Here is a 19905-nt window from a genome sequence, read left to right on the forward strand (position 1 = left end):
ACCAGAAAATGGACTCTGAGGCCAGCCCTGTCCCTACATTCATTTTAATTGGCTAAGCTGAATGGTCTTTATGTAACAGTCATTTTAATTGGCTAGGTTGCATAGTCCTTATGTAACATTCATTTTAACTGGCTAAGCTGCATGGTGGGTATTCAGGTAGCTGCCATTCCTTGTGGCTTTGAGTTTTTTCTTTAATCTTTCTGTATCAAGTCTCTAAGCTTTGTACTTCAGTAGTTTTTATTCATGTCATATATCCAGGTTCAGAATATTCTAGATACAATAGAATCCCAGAGACATATGTCTTTTTAAACTTGATTCTATATCTATGAATCAGACTTTAATTAAAACTCACAGTATGCTGTGGGAAGCTTCACCTAAAAAGCTGAATTGAGGGGAACAATTGCATTCACAGTCTTGGCCTACCTCAGTAACAGTCCCCTTCTCAGATCTGTTGCTTCCATGTAGTTTAAGATCAAATCCCAACCTGGTTATTTATGCTTTATTTTTGAGGGTGTAAGAAGTCCCATTTGGCAACTGGAGCGTCTCTGATGGACCTTACCATGTACTAACATTCTGGAGGGGTCTATAGCAGTTAGAAGCACAAAATTGTTGTCTTTCCAAAATTGATGTTTCCTGGGAAAGGTTTTGTTCCTAAAGCTCCTCTGCCATTTAGTTATGAGGACATGTCTGCCACTTTGCTCACAGTGAGAGCCATGACCAGCTAACGGGTCTGTGCTGAGATCCAGGGCTTGTGCACCTAGTAATATGTGTGCCACTGTGGGCTTCTGTCACCACTTCCATCCTTGTTCTAAAGGAAATCAACACAGGGTGTCAAAAGTACCTCTCCATTCCCCCTCACCTCTGCTTCTGAATCTTCCCACTTATCATTGTGGAATTCTGGAAGACATTATGTTAAATGAAATAAATCATCCCCCTCAAACAAAATCAAATAAATATATGTTTTCACTTACCTGTTAGTCTTAAAGTACTAGGGAATCGAATGATGATTACCAGAGCATGAAAACTGAAGTGTGGGAGGGGAGTGAAGAGAAGATGGTTAAAGGGGTACAAGAGTACAGTTGGATAGAAGAGATGCTGGGTTGGGTGCTAGGTTTTGAACACAGGACTTCATGCATACCAAGTGTGCACTGTACCACTGAGCAATACCCCCAGTTTAGAAGGAATGACTACAAAAATTAACTTATTATGGTCAAAGGTGAGTGTGAGGGCAGGGATGTAAATCGGAATTGTAAGGTAATGCATAAGATGAAGAACAGAGAGATGAACAGATAGACAGACAGACAGATAGATAGATAGATATAGACAGACATATATATATACATTTGCATATATATGTACATTTAGTATAGGTATACACATATACATACTCTGTATATGAATATAGCATAATGAGATCCACTCAGCAGTACAAGCAGGAGGTTAAGGGAATGTGATAATAAAACAGGTGAACTTGTTCATACTATACTATGTCCATTTATGGCATATAATAATGAAATCTCACAGTATTATATAAATGTGTGCTAATAAAAAGTAGCAAAAATGATTATTAAATGTCCCCAAATAGCATAAATGTGCCAGTGGACAGGCTAGTTCCTGGAGTGGATAATTGAACATTACACACTCTGGTCTGTACCATGTCTGTATCTCACCCCATGAAGAGGTACAAGGCCTAGGCGATTTAAATAAATTAAAAATGTGAAAACTCAGATATTCTTGGTTTCTCCTTTCTCAAGAATTGTGTTTAGTGTTCTGGGCAGAGGCAGACACGGTCTTGAGCGTGTGGAGGTGGCAAAGTGTGGGTCATCCGCTGCACAATGAGTTGGGGCATTGCACAGGGGTTACGGAGGCCCTTGGGGAGGACTCTATGGACAGTGCTCAGAATTCCCCAGCAGAGCAGATGGAGTGACCTTGTGCCCAACACAAGTATACTCTGGGGGAAAAAAGCTCTTTCAGTAACAGAAGAGGGTAAAGAAGGCCTCTCCCTTTCTGCAGTGTTTAACTCTTAAAAATGAATTCCTGTTTAATTTACATCCATTTAAGTTCCTAACAGCCCAGAGGGATGCAGAAGTTTGGTCTGCATAACAGAGACTGTTAATGGGGCAGACCAGGAAGTGCTAGATGCCAATGCAGTTGACAGAAATAGGCACTGGACTCTGTCAGAGAGGCAGATGTAGACCATGCTTGCACATCGATACATACACACATGTATACATATGTACATATACATATAAACACATATATAGGTACGTGTATATACATAATATATATGTATATATAATTTTTTTTAATGGGCGTATCTGAAAATCCAGAACCATGTATTCTATTTCTGGGTTTTTCTCTTTCTGTCTTCACCATCCATTACTCCTCTGTGATTTGTTCTCCCTGCCCGTGGAGAGGGTGTCTGTTCACATCTAAAACAGAAAGTTTCGACATCTTTGGGCAGGCAAATGTTTCCTCGCTGCATTCCTTCACTCTGTGGGACAGGCGGAGCGCAAGTGTGGCTGTGAGGACCAGAGCACAGCTGGTCAGCACCAGTTGACGCGGTGGCACATGGAGTCATGCTCATATTACTCCAGTGTGTGAGCCCAACAATGCTGTGTGATTGGCATTTAATGGGGCCACACTTGGGGGAAGAATTCTGTGCACTTTGCAGGAACAATTTTGCAATGCCTCATGTCCCATTTGCCACACTCTTCATCAAAATCTCATGAATCCAAACTTGACTTCCTAAAACCAAATGGCTGCTTGCTTGTTTCTGGTTATACCTTGAACTTGCAGATTTCTGCTTGCCTGTGAGATCTTTGAATAAAGTGTACTTTTGTCTTGATTTTAGCAAGGCAGAATTAAATATGTTACATACTTTGTTCAATTAATTATGCTAAGTATAGGGAAAGAAAGGGCCAGAAGGGTAATAAATCATTAATAGATTAGGTAGTGACTTGCTAGCTGGTTGGTATCTGTGAGAATGTAAGAGTTCACTCACAACTAAGAATAGCAAATGTAAATTCTTTTTGCCTAGAGGTTTTTGTTTTTTTTTAAATCTCAGATTTTTTTAACATTTAAAATGATGAAACGAAACTTAACAGTATTTCCCTTTTTTTTTAGAAAAAACCACTGTCTGCAATAATCAAGGAAGTGTGTGATGGGTAAGTGTTGCCAGGATTTCTCTGAAGTACTCATTCCATACATTGGCAGCAACATAGAGTATTTCCATTGGAGGAGTAACATATTATTCATGATTCTATGAATGACAAGCGTACATCTTATTTGTAACTCTGTCGTGTGACCTTCCTGTCACTAAGAATTACCTTGTAAGAGGTACCCAACCTTTTCTACCAAAATCTTTTCCATATTCCTCAAAGAATGGAAGGCATGGAATGGCTGGGTCTGGTGCACAGTGGGATTGGTATTATTTCTCTTGAGCAGTTGCATTCTCTTGTCCTTCAAAGGAGGGGACAGTCTAAAAGTTCCTGAGGTTTAAATACATACACCATCTGACATACACTGAAAGTATTCTACAGGCCTCTGTGGAAGATGAAAGAATAGTTGTGTGTTGGGTAGTTGTGTGCTTTGTGGAATTTTCCCCATTTGACATGGCTTTTCTCCCCTTTTCTGGGCGGTTTAACAGTTCTGGGGAAGGGCATATTGGAAAGTTGCATGGGATTTCTTGGACTTGTAAAGAACTGTGAATAGAATATTATGGGAAAGTTAGAGAAGACTCACCATACTTAATTGATATGTCCCAATCTGTGTGGACTGATTGTGAGAGAATTCAGTGACAATTGTCAGTGTGCTAATTATCTGATATTTAAATTGCCACCATTTCTCTTGGCTATCATCTCTCTGCTGCAATCCTTGAAAACAAAGAATGTTGCTATTCGCATTTTAAGTCATGCCTTGAAGATGAACTGCTTAAATTTGGGCAGTAGTCTGGGTCTAGGAACTTCAGAGAGGAAAGGACTGTTGGTCTCAGGGTAGCAGGTGAGTTAATGCCATTTTGTTTAGGGCCTACATTGTGCCTGTTTGAGACTAGCTCCATTCTAATCATATGTGTAGAACAAATAAAAACAACCACTTTGTCTGTCTGATTACTTATGCTGTATTTTGTAGGTGGTCTCTTGCCAACCATGAATGCTTCGCACTGCAACATGCTGACAGTTCCAACTTCTACATCACGGAAAAGGTAGGCCAGCCACATTGTTTAATCTAGGACACTTACACTGAAGGGCGGTACACAGAGACTGGGATTTCTTTTGTGTAGGGCCTAGCATGCTAGGCTGAGTTTTTATGTCTTTACCATCCTTAAAAATAAGGTCTATTAAAAAAAATCTAAACAAAAGCAGCAACACCCCCAAAACAAAAACAAAACCCCACTACTTCTTACAAAAAGATAGTTAATCTTTTCAAGAGTAAAGGCTAAATATGTTTCTGAATCCTGTTAGCAAATCACATTTCCTTTTTAACAGATAAATATTGCTGGGCTAGAGAATTTACTTGATACTGGATGACTTAGTTCAGTTCTCTTGCCTCCGATTTTTTTTTCTCTCTTCTTTTTTTTTTTTTGGCCAGTCCTGGGCCTTGGACTCAGGACCTGAGCACTGTCCCTGGCTTCTTCCCACTCAAGGCTAGCACTCTGCCACTTGAGCCACAGCGCCGCTTCTGGCCGTTTTCTATATATGTGGTACTGGGGAATCGAACCTAGGGCCTCGTGTATCCGAGGCAGGCACTCTTGCCACTAGGCTATATCCCCAGCCTTTTTCTCTCTTCTTTATTGTCAAAGTGAAGTACAGCGGGGTTACAGTTTCTTATGTAAGGCAATGAGTACATTTTTTATCCAACTTGTTACCTCCTCCCTCATTTTCCCTCCCTCCCCATTTCCCTCTCCCCTCCTTGAGTTATACAGTTGGTTTATACCAGTTAGTTTTGTAAGTATTTCTATTGCAATAGTTTGTCTTTTTATCCTTTGTCTCTCGATTTTAGTACCTTGGATACTGTATATACATGTATTGCCTTTGATTTTTTTTTTTAATCTTCTTTATTTTCTTTTCCTGGTCCTGGCCTGAGTTTCTTTTGCTCAAGGCTAGTGCTTTACCAGCCATAGTGTCCCTTCTGGCTTTTTTGGTAGTTTATTGGAGATCAGAGTCTTACTGACTTTCCTGCCTGGATTGGCTTTGAAAAATGATCCTCAAATCTCAGTCTCCTGAATTATTAGGATTGCAGGTGTGAGCTACCAGCACTCAGGTTCCTCTGTTTTGTAATTTTTTTGAAGTATTCAGAACAGTGACAGGAAATCTTTTCACATGTGGCACTAGGCAGTCATTGTCCTGTGTCAGTTGGAAACCAACTTCTTCCCAGATGATCTTCACACACTTTAGAAAGCTTGAATGAAGAGCAATTTGTGAAGACTATAAATGGACCTAGAAGCAAGGAAATTTAGGAGAAGGGGAATCCAGCATTTACAGAGCACCTACTGGGTACTGGGCACTGTGCCAAGCAAATTACATTAATTTGTTGATTTTTTTTTCTAACGAGTAATATATGATATACACATACTGGCTTTGTTTGGATAAGAGGCTGGATCATTAAGATCACATAGCTACACCCACTTCACACAGTGTCACACAGTGATCACACAGTGTCACTAACTTGACTCTGCAGTCAAGAAGTGAGATCCAATTTTTGGGCTTCAGAGATATGGAAATATCTAGAATGGATTAGCATTCAGCTCACATGTGGAGCAAACTCACTGAAATGCAGAGGAGCCAGTACTCTATTTGTGGGTGACGACTGTGTGGAGAGAGGCCCCTAGTGAATGGCTGTCTTTTCAGAGTGGTAGCCTTCACTAGGATGGATGAATCAGGTGACCTCAGGCTTGGGAGGTGAGAACAGCAGAAAAAGATGTGACTCCTACTTGTCTTTTACTTTCTTCACCCTGAAGAGAGTGGACATTTGGTTAGCAGGAGGAAACCTGGTCAGAGGCCTGGAAATGCTTCACAGCCATTGCTTTGTTCTTCCCAGAAATTTTGTAGTTGATCATGTTTTTCTCTTTACTCTGATAGCTGGAAAGCTGAGAGTTAGTGACAGGACTAGATTTCCTGGTTACAGTTAGGTTTCCTGTTGATTCATTCCATCAGCATTTAGTTTCCTGGCTTTTGCACCTCTTTCTTACTGGTTTTCACTAATTTTATACTACACCTATATTATTTACATGCTCATATTTGTGAGACAGAGTATAAATAAGTAAATATGACATGGTTGCAGTTAAATCATTATGGTGAGATCAGTTCAGTTGGTGACAGAAGTTTTTAAAAATAGGAGTAGAATAATAGAATAAGTAGTTCAGAGAATGTATTACCTGTATTGTTTGTGAAATACTTGTTTCTCTCTCTCTCTCTCTCACACACACACACACACACTCTCACACACACACAATCTGTGTAGCTTGAGTGTGGATAGTCCTGCTTTTAAACAATGTATCCTGGCTTGTGTCCTCTCTCCCCTGGCTCTCTCCTCCTGACTCCCACTACCATATCTTCTGTCCTCACAGTCTAAGAACCTTAGTTTATTCTTTTTTTTTGGCCAGTCCTGGGCCTTGGACTCAGGGCCTGAGCACTGTCCCTGGCTTCTTTTTGCTCAAGGCTAGCACTCTGCCACTTGAGCCACAGCGCCACTTCTGGCCGTTTTCTATATATGTGGTGCTGGGGAATTGAACCCAGGGCTTCATGTATACGAGGTAAGCGCTCTTGCCACTAGGCCACATTCCCAGCCCCTTAGTTTATTCTTGATTGCTACTTATGGGATCCCCAGATATCAAGACATAAGCATCACAATATAGATTCTCAAATCTCAGCCCCAGAGATCCTGAGTGGAAAGGCCTTAGCTACACTCTCGGATTTGGGATAGACATTGTCTATGTTGGAGGATTTTTATTTTAGGGACTCCTCCAGGGAATCCTGTTAGAGGAGATCCAGACACTACTCAAAGAAAGTGTCTTGGTCTTCAGTCTCTTTTCTGTACAGCGAGCCCCTGTGTGCAAGGGATGGTGTACGCTGGTCAGAAGTTATCACACAGTTTGATTCTGCAACATATATATGCATTCCCATTTCTTGATATCATTTAAAAATACATAATAGCCTTTAACATTGCTATCCTGATTCATACCTTCTTAGAAAATCCAAACTACTGAGAACAAGAGAAAACATCCTTCTAAGGGATTTCATAGTTATTTTTTGTGAAATTTTGTGTTTTCCTATGAAATGATCTGAAGGCAATACTGGGATTTGAAACTAGGGCTTGACACTTGCTAGGCAGGTGCTATACTGCTTGAGCCATGTGCCCCTACCCTTGCCTTAAAAATTCTTCCTGTTGAGTTTCAAAGGGACAGGCCATCTAAATCTGCCATCAGGTCTTCAGCGGGAAGTTACAGAGAGAGATGGTTCTTTTATTAAGAGTTAAGCGAGTGAGGAGACTAGTGTTCCTAATTGTAACCCTGTATTTGTAAATAAACGTTATCACTTCCTATGCAGCTGTTCCTGGTTCTAGCTCTCTCTCTCTCTCTCTCTCTCTCTCTCTCTCTCTCTCTCTCTCTCTCTCTCTCTCTCTCTCTCTCTCTCTCTGCGTGTGTGTGTGTGTGACACACAGAGCTGGGCACACACAGGGCAGGAGAGGCTGGTAAATCCTGCCTCTGTGCACTGAAACCTGGGCTATCCTTGGAGTATTTATTGTGTAGGTTCATATAGGTTCTTGCAAATAGTCCTGAAAATAGAGACCTTGTTCCATTCCTGAATTTCCTCACTGCTGTCTTCTTGGTTACTTACAGACCAGTAAGTTGTTATGCAATATTTGCATCACCATGGAAACCAGTGACTCATGTTTGAAACTTGCATGCGCCATTAGTTACTGGTTTTGACACATATATGAGGTAGTTTTCTTCCTTCTGCTGGAGAAAAAAATGTCCTAGAACCTCAGAGAGATGATGTTTTCCCTCCTCATAGTTATCACATAGGTAATGGTCCAGAGATGCTTTAGTTCTCTTCTGAGATGCCTAGGTAGGCTCTTCCCCTGAATCCCTTTCTGAAAATTATCATTGTTTGTTGGGCCATGAACTGGAGCTTTTCAGCCCAATGAGGAAAATGGCATGTTAAGTAGCAGTCTATAGAAGCAAATAAAAGCTTTAGAGACCAGGAGCTGTTGGCTCATACCTGTAATCCTAGGTACTCAGGAGGATAGGATTCAAGGATTGTAGTTCAAGACAAGCCCAGATAGGAACCTCCAATTCAGCATAAAAAAGCCAGAAGTGGGACTGTGGCTCAAGTGGTAGAGCACTACACACACACACACACACACACACACACACACACACCCATCAGAGGAAGGTAAAATTCAGTTATAAGTTCAAGTTCTGTCACAGAAAGTTACATATTTAGGGTGATATCTGAGGTAGAAAGGGAGAAAAGGGAGAGAGGGAAGGAGGGGAGGTAACAAGCATTTTGATAAAATTTGCCTTTTGAGTAGGAATTGTAAGGAGAGCATGCACCTTTGTCATTTAGGCTTGCTACGTTGTGTTATGCTCACTGTGGCAGGGTGATGAGAAGTGAGGTCACAGGTTACACAGGTCAGAAGTGGGTGGGCCCTGCTGGTCTCTTCTGGAGCTCCTCCATGCCACCATCTGGGCTCCATTTGTATCCATGGATTCTAGCTCAGGATAGTGATTATCTCTGGAGATTAAATGCTGAAGTTTCAGACCTAGAGCCCTGGTTACCAGTTTCAGGTTATGGCTTCCTTTATGGGGGGACATTGTGTGTTTGGACATCCACACTCAGCAGAGATTCACAGAGCCTTTCACTTCCCTTTGCTATGCTTTGGATGGCTATCTTAAGTGCGTGCATGGGTGTGTGTGTGTATGTGTATGTGTGCACACATGTTTACCAATGCCATTCTTTTTAAGCACATGGGAAACTGCCTTGTTCTCTTTACCCTATATGTGCAGAGGGTTTGGTCTCCCAACATCCATGTTTCAGTACAGAAAGTGCCAGGAGGTTGGGTACTTATTGGTAATGGAGGCTTTGGAGTCTGCAGAGCCTCTACCCTACTGAGAATGCCCCAAGTGCTCTCCATCTGACTGATAAATTCCTTCCCTTGTCATGGTAGAGATCAGCTGAGTCTCATCAAGGTGCCCCCTGGAAAGCTGACCAGGAGCTTTGGGAGGAAGTAGTGTCCTTTAGGGCACACCCGCGTTCTCTCATACCTGACTCATTTGGTCTACAGGTCCTCAGGCAGCCCTGAACTTTCCCTAGAATCTTGGGAGGACATGACTGTATGACCCCTAGGGATGTGGGTACCCCCCACCTTTACCCAGACATCATTACGTGGAGTTTAGCTCAGTGCTTTAGTAGATTAAGACTTAAATTAGTAGAATAAAACCAACCTCCAGAAAGGATTGAGGTTTCTAGACGAGGAGGGCAGAAGGCTGGTGCAGGAATTGGGAGATTTCCTGTCTGTACCTCCCTGGGAGAGAAGCTCTGAGATCGGTCAGTTCTGCCCCTTGACTGAAACCACTGTATGCAGATCTTCCTGGCCTCCAATCACAGATCCTTTCCTAGGACGGGCATTTTAATTTGAGCAAACAAACCCAAGTCCAAGAAGTTTATAAACTTCCCAATTCTAGATTGTTTGGACAAGAAGACACGGTTGCTTCCTCAGTGAGCCCTACACCTCAGCCAGGTGTAGTGTGTCCTGTTGTCCCCCACCCCCGCACCCCCATGCACAGTCAGACCTGCAGACTGGGCCAGAAGGAACTGGCCTGGCTGTCTGCAGGCAGAAAGGGAGTGGAGGCAGTACGCTGCAGTCATGGACCTTCAGCTCTTCCAGGGGCCCTGACTTCTATCATGTTTTCCCTTTGGTCCTCCCTCCCCTCCTGACACTTCTGTGACTTTCTGTCTCCTCTGAAATACATGCCCTTCTGCTGAACCCATTTTCTCATCCTTGACTAAGCCTGGCTTCTATTATCGGTGCTTTAAGGCTGTCCTGTTGCCTGCTTGTGTGTCTGTCCCCAGCCTTTGTCAAACATAGGACTCTCCTAGTCTGCTTGCTTGTCTTAAACTTGGTGAGCTCCAGATGCACAGCTGTTAGAAGGACACGGCTAACCTGGGAAGGAAAACCCATGTGTGAAGGAGTCTATTAGAGCATTAGCAGTCTGCAGGCATCCAGTTGTTACAAAGGCCTGCAGCCTGCAAATACTCTTAACACTGTCAGGAAACAGGTTAGAGAGGAAAGATAGAACCAAAACAAATACCAACAAATCAATTCAGCTACAGTGGAGAGCAGAAGTGGGATGCCATGGTGACTGGAGACAAGACAGGACACAGGACATGAACATGGAGACATGTGGTGTGGCATAATGGCACCTGGGCTGATCTGACCCTAAATAGGGTCAGGTCAGGGGTAGGGTCACAGGAAACTCCCAGTTCCAAGCACTTGACTGACAGGTTCAGTAACCTATAGGCCAAGGGCCCACCCCTGTCTCCAGAGATTCAGGAACACCCATGAACTGGGGATGGGACTTACCTTCCTCTAGGAATTCAAACACACCCATTAAGACAAGATGGCAGATAATGCAGCCCACCATGTGGCCAATGATGGTGCTGGCCAGATCTGACTTCCATACTACAAATGCATTCAATACAAGCAACTCGATCGATTCCTTGTGTGTGCCAGGCTCTGGGCTGATCCTGGAGAATAGTTCCAACTTTGCCATTCTCACAGACAGGCATTTACACTGTTATGGCATTACAGTAAGTGGCACAAAAGGACACATGTGAGTGTCCACACTCAACTATGTCTGGAGGTATATTGAGGCATAGATGAGAAGCAAGGGGGAGGGTAAATGGAGGCCTTTAAAGTCATCAGCTGACCATGGCTGGCACTCTGCCACTTGACTGACACCTCTGCTTCTGACTTTTTGTTAGTTAATTGGAGATAAAAGTCTCCAGCTTGGAACCTGAATCCTCCTATCTGAGCTTTCTGATTAGCTATGATTATAGGGACAAGCCACTCGCATTCAACTGAGTAGTAGTTTAGATTCCAAGGAAAAACTGGACCATGTTATAGTCCTAAAATGTCTGCCTTCAAAAAGCTTCTGCCTTTGGGATGGGGATATAGCCTAGTGGCAAGAGTGCCTGCCTCGGATACATGAGGCCCTAGGTTCGGTTCCCCAGCACCACATATACAAAAAACGGCCAGAAGCAGCGCTGTGGCTCAAGTGGCAGAGTGCTAGCCTTGAGCGGGAAGAAGCCAGGGACAGTGCTTAGGCCCTGAGTCCAAGGCCCAGGACTGGCCAAAAAAAAAAAAAAGCTTCTGCCTTCATTCCTTGTCAGCTTGGCTTCGGCTCTGGTAATACATTATAGTGAGGAAAAGTGTTTATTTCTTCCCATAGAGATGTCTTCTTGATGAAGTGTTTTGCCCAAATGGATAAAATGTTAATACATAGTTACCTACTTATATCTAATGATAACTTCCTCTTTACTTCTAACTTAGGATAAAGTTAGCCCTGATTTTAGATACAAAATGCTTCTAGTTTATATCCGCAGGAAAATAAGTTAGATATCTGTCGTGTTTTCCTATAGATCAGGACAGGGGAGTAAAGGAGGAAAAATTTGCCCAGATTTGACAAGTTCATATGTGATGGGATGAAAATGAGAATTAGGATACAATTGTCTCACCTAGAGTTTTGAGTGGAGGGGTTGTTTCCTTGGTACTACTGATTACTGAAGGCATCAGGATTGAGGAGATTATTGGGACTGTAGTTTTCAAATCACTTAGGTTTATAATTTAACCAGTCTGATTCTACATATATTGAAAAATCTTTTGCTTTGGCTATGAACTCTATTAAAGCATGGTTGTTGAGATGTAATTCACACACCTTTTAATCTAGCCATGTAGAATGTATACTGGTGGCTATTTATAGTTTTTCATTTTTCTTTTTTGGTGGTGCTGGAATTTGAACTCAGCTTGGTAATAAGCACGTGTTCTCCTACTTGAGTCATACTGCCAGCATTTCCTGTTTTTTTTTTTTTTCTGAGTAGGGTCTCACTTTTTGGCAAGGGATTGCCTGGACCATGTTAGGTTTTTTAAGTAGGTAGCCAGTAAAGGAGAATGCCATGTGGTATTCAGGTAGGAGAGAAAGTTTATTACCCAGCTGCTGGCCTGTGGCTGAGATGATCCATGGCTGGAGAGAAGGGAGAGAAAGGGTGACCCCCACCTAGACGTGCCTTATCTAGGGCAGGGGCAAGGGGTGTGGCCAGGTGGATTAGGATGTGACCTCAGGGGAAGGGGAGGTAACTGCCTCCAGGTCTGCTGGTTACCAAGGTAACTGGGTGGAGACTTCATGAGGTGGGGACATCTACATGGAGCCTTCCTGGGACGGACCTTACAGACCATACAGTCAAGCATCTTGTGTAGCTGGGATGATGGGCACACACCACCCTGCACAGCTTTTTTTCTGTGGGGCTGGAGGATGGATCTCATGAACCTTTTGCTATAGCTGGCCTTGAACTTTGATTCTCTCAATTAGCCTCCTGAGTAGCTGGGATTACAGATGACAGGTGTTAACCATTGTTCCTAGTTTATTTTCATTTTCCACAGTGCATTAATTACTAAATGGTGAACATAATGCTATTTTTACCCAGTGAATTTATTTATCTTCCCAACACTAGCTCTCAGACTTAAAAGCTGAAAGAGATCCCATTCAGGCCTCTAAGCCCAGTGATCAGACATTTTGTGTACAAGGGGGCCTGGTGTTTGAAGCCTTCTGGCAGGAGCGGTGTCTAGCCTCTGGTTCTTTCCTCCAGTTCCTATGGGAGGTGAGCAACCACATTGTGCTTCCTTATTGGATTCCAGGCACATCCTTCCTTTTTATTTCCTAGCTGTAGGGCTCATTTGGATTGGTGTCCACTGTTGTAGCGAGATTGAAGTCCATCCTCCTTAACTTAAGGTATATGTCACTGTCTAGCCCCAGTCAAGCCCTAGTCAGCCTCTTCAGTTTTATTCTGTAGTTACCTCAGCTTTCACCAACCACATTAGTATTCTCCAAGTGCACCTGCTTTGTCTCCCTGGTGTAGCTTTCCTAACTTGGAAATCAGTTCCACCTCCCTTCCTTCTTCCTCTTCTGTTTCATTTCAGACTAGGTGCTGAGAATAAAGAGACAACACACAGGAAAACAACCACATTTCAGGACAGCCATCTCCCTTTCCAGTCACAGTCTATTTTCTTCTACTTAAACAGGAGACCACAACTTCTGTATCATTTGTTTCTTGGAGGTCAGGAGACTAGGAGGTTCAAGGTCAAGGGATCACATGTTTTGAGGGCTTTCTTATTGCAGCAGTCCATGGAAGTAGATAAAATAGTAGGAAAGCAAATGCAGGAGAAGGCTAGAGAAGGTGAACTGGCTTTTCCAGGAAGCCCACTGACCTACATGCTAACCCATTCCTATTGTACCAACCTCTAGCACCCACAGGTAAGGCTTCTGTACTTTATCACTATCCCCGCTTTGGACCCCACCTTCCTGCCCCAGTCTGGTATGTGTAGACTACATTTCCCACCAAGGAACTTTGGGTAATACATTCAAACCATAGCCTCTCCCTTCTGACCCTAGGTTGGCTAGGTTACCAGAAACCTTGCCTTTTTGGTGTTTGAATTATCTTTCCTCCAATTTTGCCAATTGGTTTTTGAATTCAGCATCTGCTAGATATTTACCACTTTTCTCTGCATCTGTGGGAATCATCGTCTTTTTTAGTCTTTTGTCTCTGGGGTTCCTGGTTCACTCAGCAGGACCCACATGTCTTCATTGTTGTGTTGAATTACGGTGTCACTGTGTGATTTGTATTTTGTCCTCAATTGGATTCTGCTTGATGATTGAAAAATAAAACAAAATGAGAAGTGGCGATGTGGCTCAGTGGTAGAATGGTAGATTTGAGAAAAAAAAAAAAAAAAGCTCAGGGATAGCACCTAGGCCCTGAGTTCAAGCCCAGGACCAACACATACAGACACACACACACACACACATTCCCCAAAACAAAATATAACAACAACAACAAAATGAAACAATAACCACAATAAAAAGCAACCATATGTGTTCCTCCCTTAATGTCTTACTTGGTTCCTTGAACATGCTTTGTAGGTTTTCAAAGATTATTGATTGTATGCCTTGCCATTTCTTTGTAAGATAAAAGCACAATTAATTGCTTAATCAATTCTGTGTGATAGTGAATTCAGTTACCATTCTCATTTGCACAGTGGAGGGGTTGGGGAGCAAGCAAATCCATCTTATGGATCCTCTTACATCCTAAATCAGTCTTTGGGAGTTTAGTTTGCCTTTTAGTTATCACAACTGTTGAAAAACATTTTTTTATCAGAAGAAAGAAATACATTAGGACTCCTGAACCTATAAAATCTGTGCTGTGCTGATGTTGACTGCAGGGTTTTTTAGGGATTTGTGAGATGTCATAACATGATAAGTAAATCTTGTCCCATGGATATAAACATCTTTTATTTGGAATAAGCAATGTATTTCAGGAAATGTGATAACCTGTGGGAACGTATCTCCCGTGACAATAATGGTCAGGAGGGAAATAAATACAGAGACCACCTGGTGTCTAAGCGTACATATAACCTATCACCAAACAAAACAGACAGTGACAACAGTTACCCAAGTTCAAAGGTAGCAAGGAATCTCTAATAATGTCTACTTAGATAATATGGTCTATTACTTTCCATTGTTCACTTATCAGGGCTAACCTCTACAGACCCTCTCTGTTTCTTCTGTTAATGCAAGGGACCAAATTGTGATTGGGGAAGAGAATTTCCTCCTATATATTCTGTGCTTGCACAATTCTGTGTAAGTGAATTTTTCTGTCTTTCACCCTGGGGCAGGGCCCATTAGTATTCATGTGGACCACCCACCTTCAGTTCTTGATTTCACACAGTGGGCTCTGAGAATCAATAGGCCCAGAAGAGCAGAAAGAGATTTGTGAGCTTACAAACATACTTCAGACTTTGTGTCAAGGAAAACACAGGCATTGGCTTAGAAACCTTGATTGTATTCCCCCTGCTCCCTAACACTGTTCGACAAAGAACGTACTCATTGCCTGACTTATGTAACTGTAACCCCTCTGTACATCACCTTTACAATAAAATAAAATATTTTTTAAAGATTGTTATTCTATATCGCCTGGCACACTTTCCACTAACTAAGGAACAACCGAACTTGTACATGGGTTTGGAAGAGCACAATGACAAGTTAGCAGCCATTTTCAAACAAAAAAGGCACTTTGAGATAAATCACTACAGCCTATGTTGGCATTTAGTGGTATGCAATATTTAAGAACATGTTGGATTTTCCCCAATTCGGTGGTTGAGGATAAAAAGAAGACAGGGGTAGGAGTGCAGCCAAGGGCAAGATAATGAATGGGTAGTCAGCAGTTGGTTCTCAGAGCATGCTCAGGATAGAATGGTAGATATTTTTGTTAGGCTTCCTTTACTCAGCCTTGTATGAAGCATACTTTGTGAAAATTGAACTGATGCATGCATATGCACACACATGCACGTGTACACACACATGCCTGCATGCATGCACACGCGCATGTGCACACACACGCACGCACACATCATAGACCCTTCAATTGTCCTGACTACCCCAGGTGCTGTCCAGCCCTGACATTGGCCTTCAGCCAGCCATTCCCCATTCCGTCAATGCCACCCCATCATTATCCTACTGAAGCTGCTTGTAGTGAGTCAAATTAAACTGGCAGTGGACTTTCTGAAGTCTCTGGAAACATTTCCAGAGTTTCCTAATTAGAGTTTGAGGAAGGGATGGAGGCTATCATTTTCGTTGGGTGTTTTTCCTTCAGAGAGGAATTGGAGGCCCATGTGCTTATTTCAGAGCAAAGCAAAAAGATAGACCTCGGGCGAAGAGGAGAAGAAGGGCAGTGACCGCCACCAGCATTACTCAGATGTCAGTGGGTTTTATGACATGTTATTTAATGTTGACCACTGACTGTTGGGTACAAGCTATAACGGGATGATTACACAGGCAGCTGACTTTTCTTGGTTGGGCTCCCTTGCTAGTGTTTGGTAAGATAGGGCTGCTTCTAGAATTGCAGGCAATGATAAATGCCAGAGGTCATGATAATTCCATGTTCTCCAGTTCAGCTATTAAACCAATGAATACATTGACTCAGCTACTAAAACATTTAACTGTGTAAGGTTCAGGGTGCATAAAGAGTGACACATAGGCTGCTCTCAGAGACAGACCCTTGTTTCCCTGAAGTGACCCAAGCAACTAACAATGGGGGAAGAAACAGAAAGTCACTATCAGATTAGTTCCAAGCCTGGCTCTGCCACTCCTCACAGATGTTTAGAAACTTATTTGCAAATCTTCAAAACAGAATGGTAGTCATGTCTTTATGCTTTGCTTTAAGTAGCTATTAAACTCTGCTTCTCACAGTTTTGGGCTGGTAACACAATGTGTATATTTTGAGTGTGTGTGTGTGTGTGTGTGTATGTGTGTGTAGGGTAAATTAAAGATTCATGAAACAGATATTTAACATTTGGAATGGCTTCTTATTGTTGTAGTAGATATTTTTAGTCTTCTATTTTACTCTATGCTTTCAAAATATATGCTAGAACCGGGCTGGGGATATGGCCTAGTGGCAAGAGAGCTTGCCTCGTATACATGAGGCCCTGGGTTCAATTCCCCAGCACCACATATACAGAAAACGGCCAGAAGTGGCACTGTGGCTCAAGTGGCAGAGTGCTAGCCTTGAGGAAAAAAAAAAGACCTTGAGCAAAAAGGAAGCCAGGGTCAGTGCTCAGGCCCTGAGTCCAAGGCCCAGGACTGCCCCCCCCCCCCAAATATATATATATGCTAGAACCCATCATGGTTCAATGAAGGGTTAAGGAAGTTCTTCCTAGTTTGAAAAGCATTTCATTCTACTCTTTGTTCCTCAAGATCAAAACCAAATGTAGATCTTCTCTCCTTTGTCTGACCTACAAATAGTCATTTAATGGACTAGTACAACACCCCAAGGTCAGACACAAGTGATAGACAGGAGAAAAAAAACCCAAAAGAAAGAGGAGGCATGAAGGAAAGTTAGATGAGTGGATGGAGTGAGGAGAGAGGCAAGGAAGGAGATCTTGCTCCACCTTGAAAAAGAGGAATGTATGTCTGTGATTGTGCAAGCAGTACTGTACTGCTTGAGCCATGCCTCTCATTCCTTTTGCTCTGGTTATTTCTAGCATAGGTCTCACTTTTGGCCTGGACCAACCTGGACCATGATCTCCTATTTATACTTCTTATAGTAGCTGGGGTGACAAACATGCATCAACACACCTGATTTTTCTGTTGAGAAAGAATCTTAGTAACATGTTTTTCCCAGGCTGTCAAAAATGCTATCCTTCTGATCTATGCCTCCAGAGTAGGTAGGATTACAGGAGTTAGATACTGGCTTGATGGATATGATTCTCATGAGTGTTCGGTAGGTTTGTACATAGGTACATATCCATTGATAATATATAGAATTGTTTTGTGCTTCCAAATTTATGTCATTGGCTGGGCACTGGTGCTGTAATCTTAGCGACTTAGGAGGCCTGGGTAGGAAAGTCTGTGAAATTCTTATCTCCAGTTAACCACCAGAAATCCAGAAATGTAGCTGTGGCTAGAGTGTGGTAGAGTGCTAGCCTTAAGCACAAAAGTTCAGGAACAGTGCCCAGGCCCTGAGTTTAAGCCCTACAACACACTTTAAAAAAGAAACAAAACAAAAACCATAACCAGTAACCTCATGTAGGTAACTTTTTTAATGTGATTTGTCCCCTCTGAGGACTGCTTTGGAGATGGATTTTGTGTGTGGTCCCCGTGTCATGACTGATTCATTTTCTTACAGATAATCCTTTGTTTTCTTAACTTCTTTATCACAATAATGCTGTGTTGTCTGTGTGTATTGTAGAAGGTAATCTAGAATGGCCATGGAAAGCCTTACTGGAGAAAGCCTTAATGGACACACATGGCCCCCTTTGGTGGTCACTGCCCCTCCCTGCTAGCTTCAGAGCTGCCCACAGGCAGCAGAGTGTTCCAGTGCCTGCTCACCATACATGCATGTTGTAGGGTCTGGCTGGTTTTTATACCTGGGCAGCATTGTCATGGGACTTCTCCTGGCTTCAGTCTGTCTTTTTCCAGCCACGAAGGTGGAGCATCTTTTCCTATGCTTGCTTCCTCATCAGCTTTCCCATCTGTGACCGGTTGCTTATGCAATCTCAGTCTAGCTGTGCAGATGCCTCCTCTGAGCTCATGGATTTACAGGATGGAGTCATGAGAGGTGGACATAGATTTGTTGTTGTATGTATTGCCACACAGGCCATAGCTGTTTTATTAAAAACTATTTTTCTATGGTGTCTTTTATAAAGGCATTTTAATATGATCAGCCTTGTCCTAATTATTGAATTAGCTAATTTCCTTCTCCCTTCCCTTCCTTTCTCCTCCCTTCACCTCCCCTCTCCTCCCATCCCTTTCTTTACCTTCCCCTCCCCCCTTCCCCTTTCCCTCTCCTTCTCTTCTCTTCCTCTTCTTCCTCCTCTGCCACCTCCTCCTCAGTCTCTTCCTCCTCTTGGTCTTCTTCCTCCCCTCCCCCTCCGTCTCCTTTTATTCTGTCAGTATCAAGATCTGAACTTAGCCTTGTACTTACTCCACTTGTTTGCTCATGGAAAGTGCTCTACCACTAGGACCACACCTCCAACTTTTTTTTTTTTTTTTTTTGCTGGTTAATTGGAGACAGCCTCATAGGCTTTTCTGCCCAGGCTGACTTCAAACTTGGGTCCTCTAGATTATCTCCTGAGTAGTGGGGTTTCCAGGCATGAGTTCCTGGGGCCCAGCTGTGTTTCTCTCCCATATTGATTTCTTTCCTTTGGGTTCAGACTCAGTGTGGAACTGCTAGGCCAGATGGTATCTCATTTCTAGCTTTAGGAGGAACATTTAAGCGGTTGTCCTGAATGTCTGTACTAATACCACATTCTCATTACTTGTACCTGGGTTCCTCTTTCTCTGAATCCTCACCAGGATTTGTTGCTGGTATGTGTCTTTTTGCTATAGCCACTGGTGACTGGTGCGATTGTATCTTGTCGTGATCTTGATTTGCATGTGGCTACTCAATCCTTTTGAAAGTATTGGTTGTTTACCTCTCATCACACTTAGTGTGTTACTCATTTATTTAGTAAAGTCTCCTTTGATTGTATTTTCTCTTCTGGCAAAAGGAGGGAATGGTGGAAAGGTACAAGAGTGGGATTCAAGTGGCAGTCCATCCATTCACTGTCGTGTACTGTTGATTTGGTTCCTATTCTGGCTGAGAGTCCAGACCTTGTTTTCTCAAGGCCCCTGTCCAGCCTCTCCTACAGGGACCCTTCTTGGGACCATGAAGGCTGAATTTTTGAGTGTGGTTCTGGACTCTGAGCCTCAGAAGTCGGAGCTGTCCGGGCAGGAGATAGACGATGGACGTTCTGATCGCTTCTCTCTTAAAAGATGTGTAATGACACATGCACTTTGGAATAGACATGAAGTAGACAGGGAGGGAAAGGAAATATAGCTTGAGATTTGTTTGCAAATGGGAAGAGAGAGGGCAATTATTTCTGTTCTTTTTTAAAAAATATTTTTATTTGACAGTGCTAAAAACAGAAGGTTTACAGTTACGTAAGTCAGGCAAAGAGTACCTTTCTTTTTGGACAGTGTCAGCTCTTTCCTTGTTGTCTCTGCTTTTTCCTCCTGTCCCCATGCACAAATTGTATACTTCAGTTTCAACATAGTGTCTAGTGAATACCATTGCTGTTTGCTTACCCTTTGTC

General features: G+C 42.7%; 1 protein-coding gene across 2 annotated transcripts in view; it reads left to right on the forward strand.

The window, feature by feature from the left end:
* Positions 1 to 19905, forward strand: part of Elmo1 (engulfment and cell motility 1) — a 438867-nt gene that overhangs the window by 101952 nt on the left and 317010 nt on the right. For both annotated transcript variants that reach the window (XM_048339446.1, XM_048339445.1), the window contains exons 4-5: positions 3127 to 3167; positions 4132 to 4204. In XM_048339446.1, coding sequence (XP_048195403.1) covers positions 3127 to 3167; positions 4132 to 4204 — 114 coding nt within the window. The remainder of the gene's footprint in view (positions 1 to 3126; positions 3168 to 4131; positions 4205 to 19905) is intronic.

This window comes from Perognathus longimembris, chromosome 2 (assembly GCF_023159225.1).
Source record: "Perognathus longimembris pacificus isolate PPM17 chromosome 2, ASM2315922v1, whole genome shotgun sequence".
NCBI classification, from domain to species: Eukaryota; Metazoa; Chordata; class Mammalia; order Rodentia; family Heteromyidae; genus Perognathus; species Perognathus longimembris.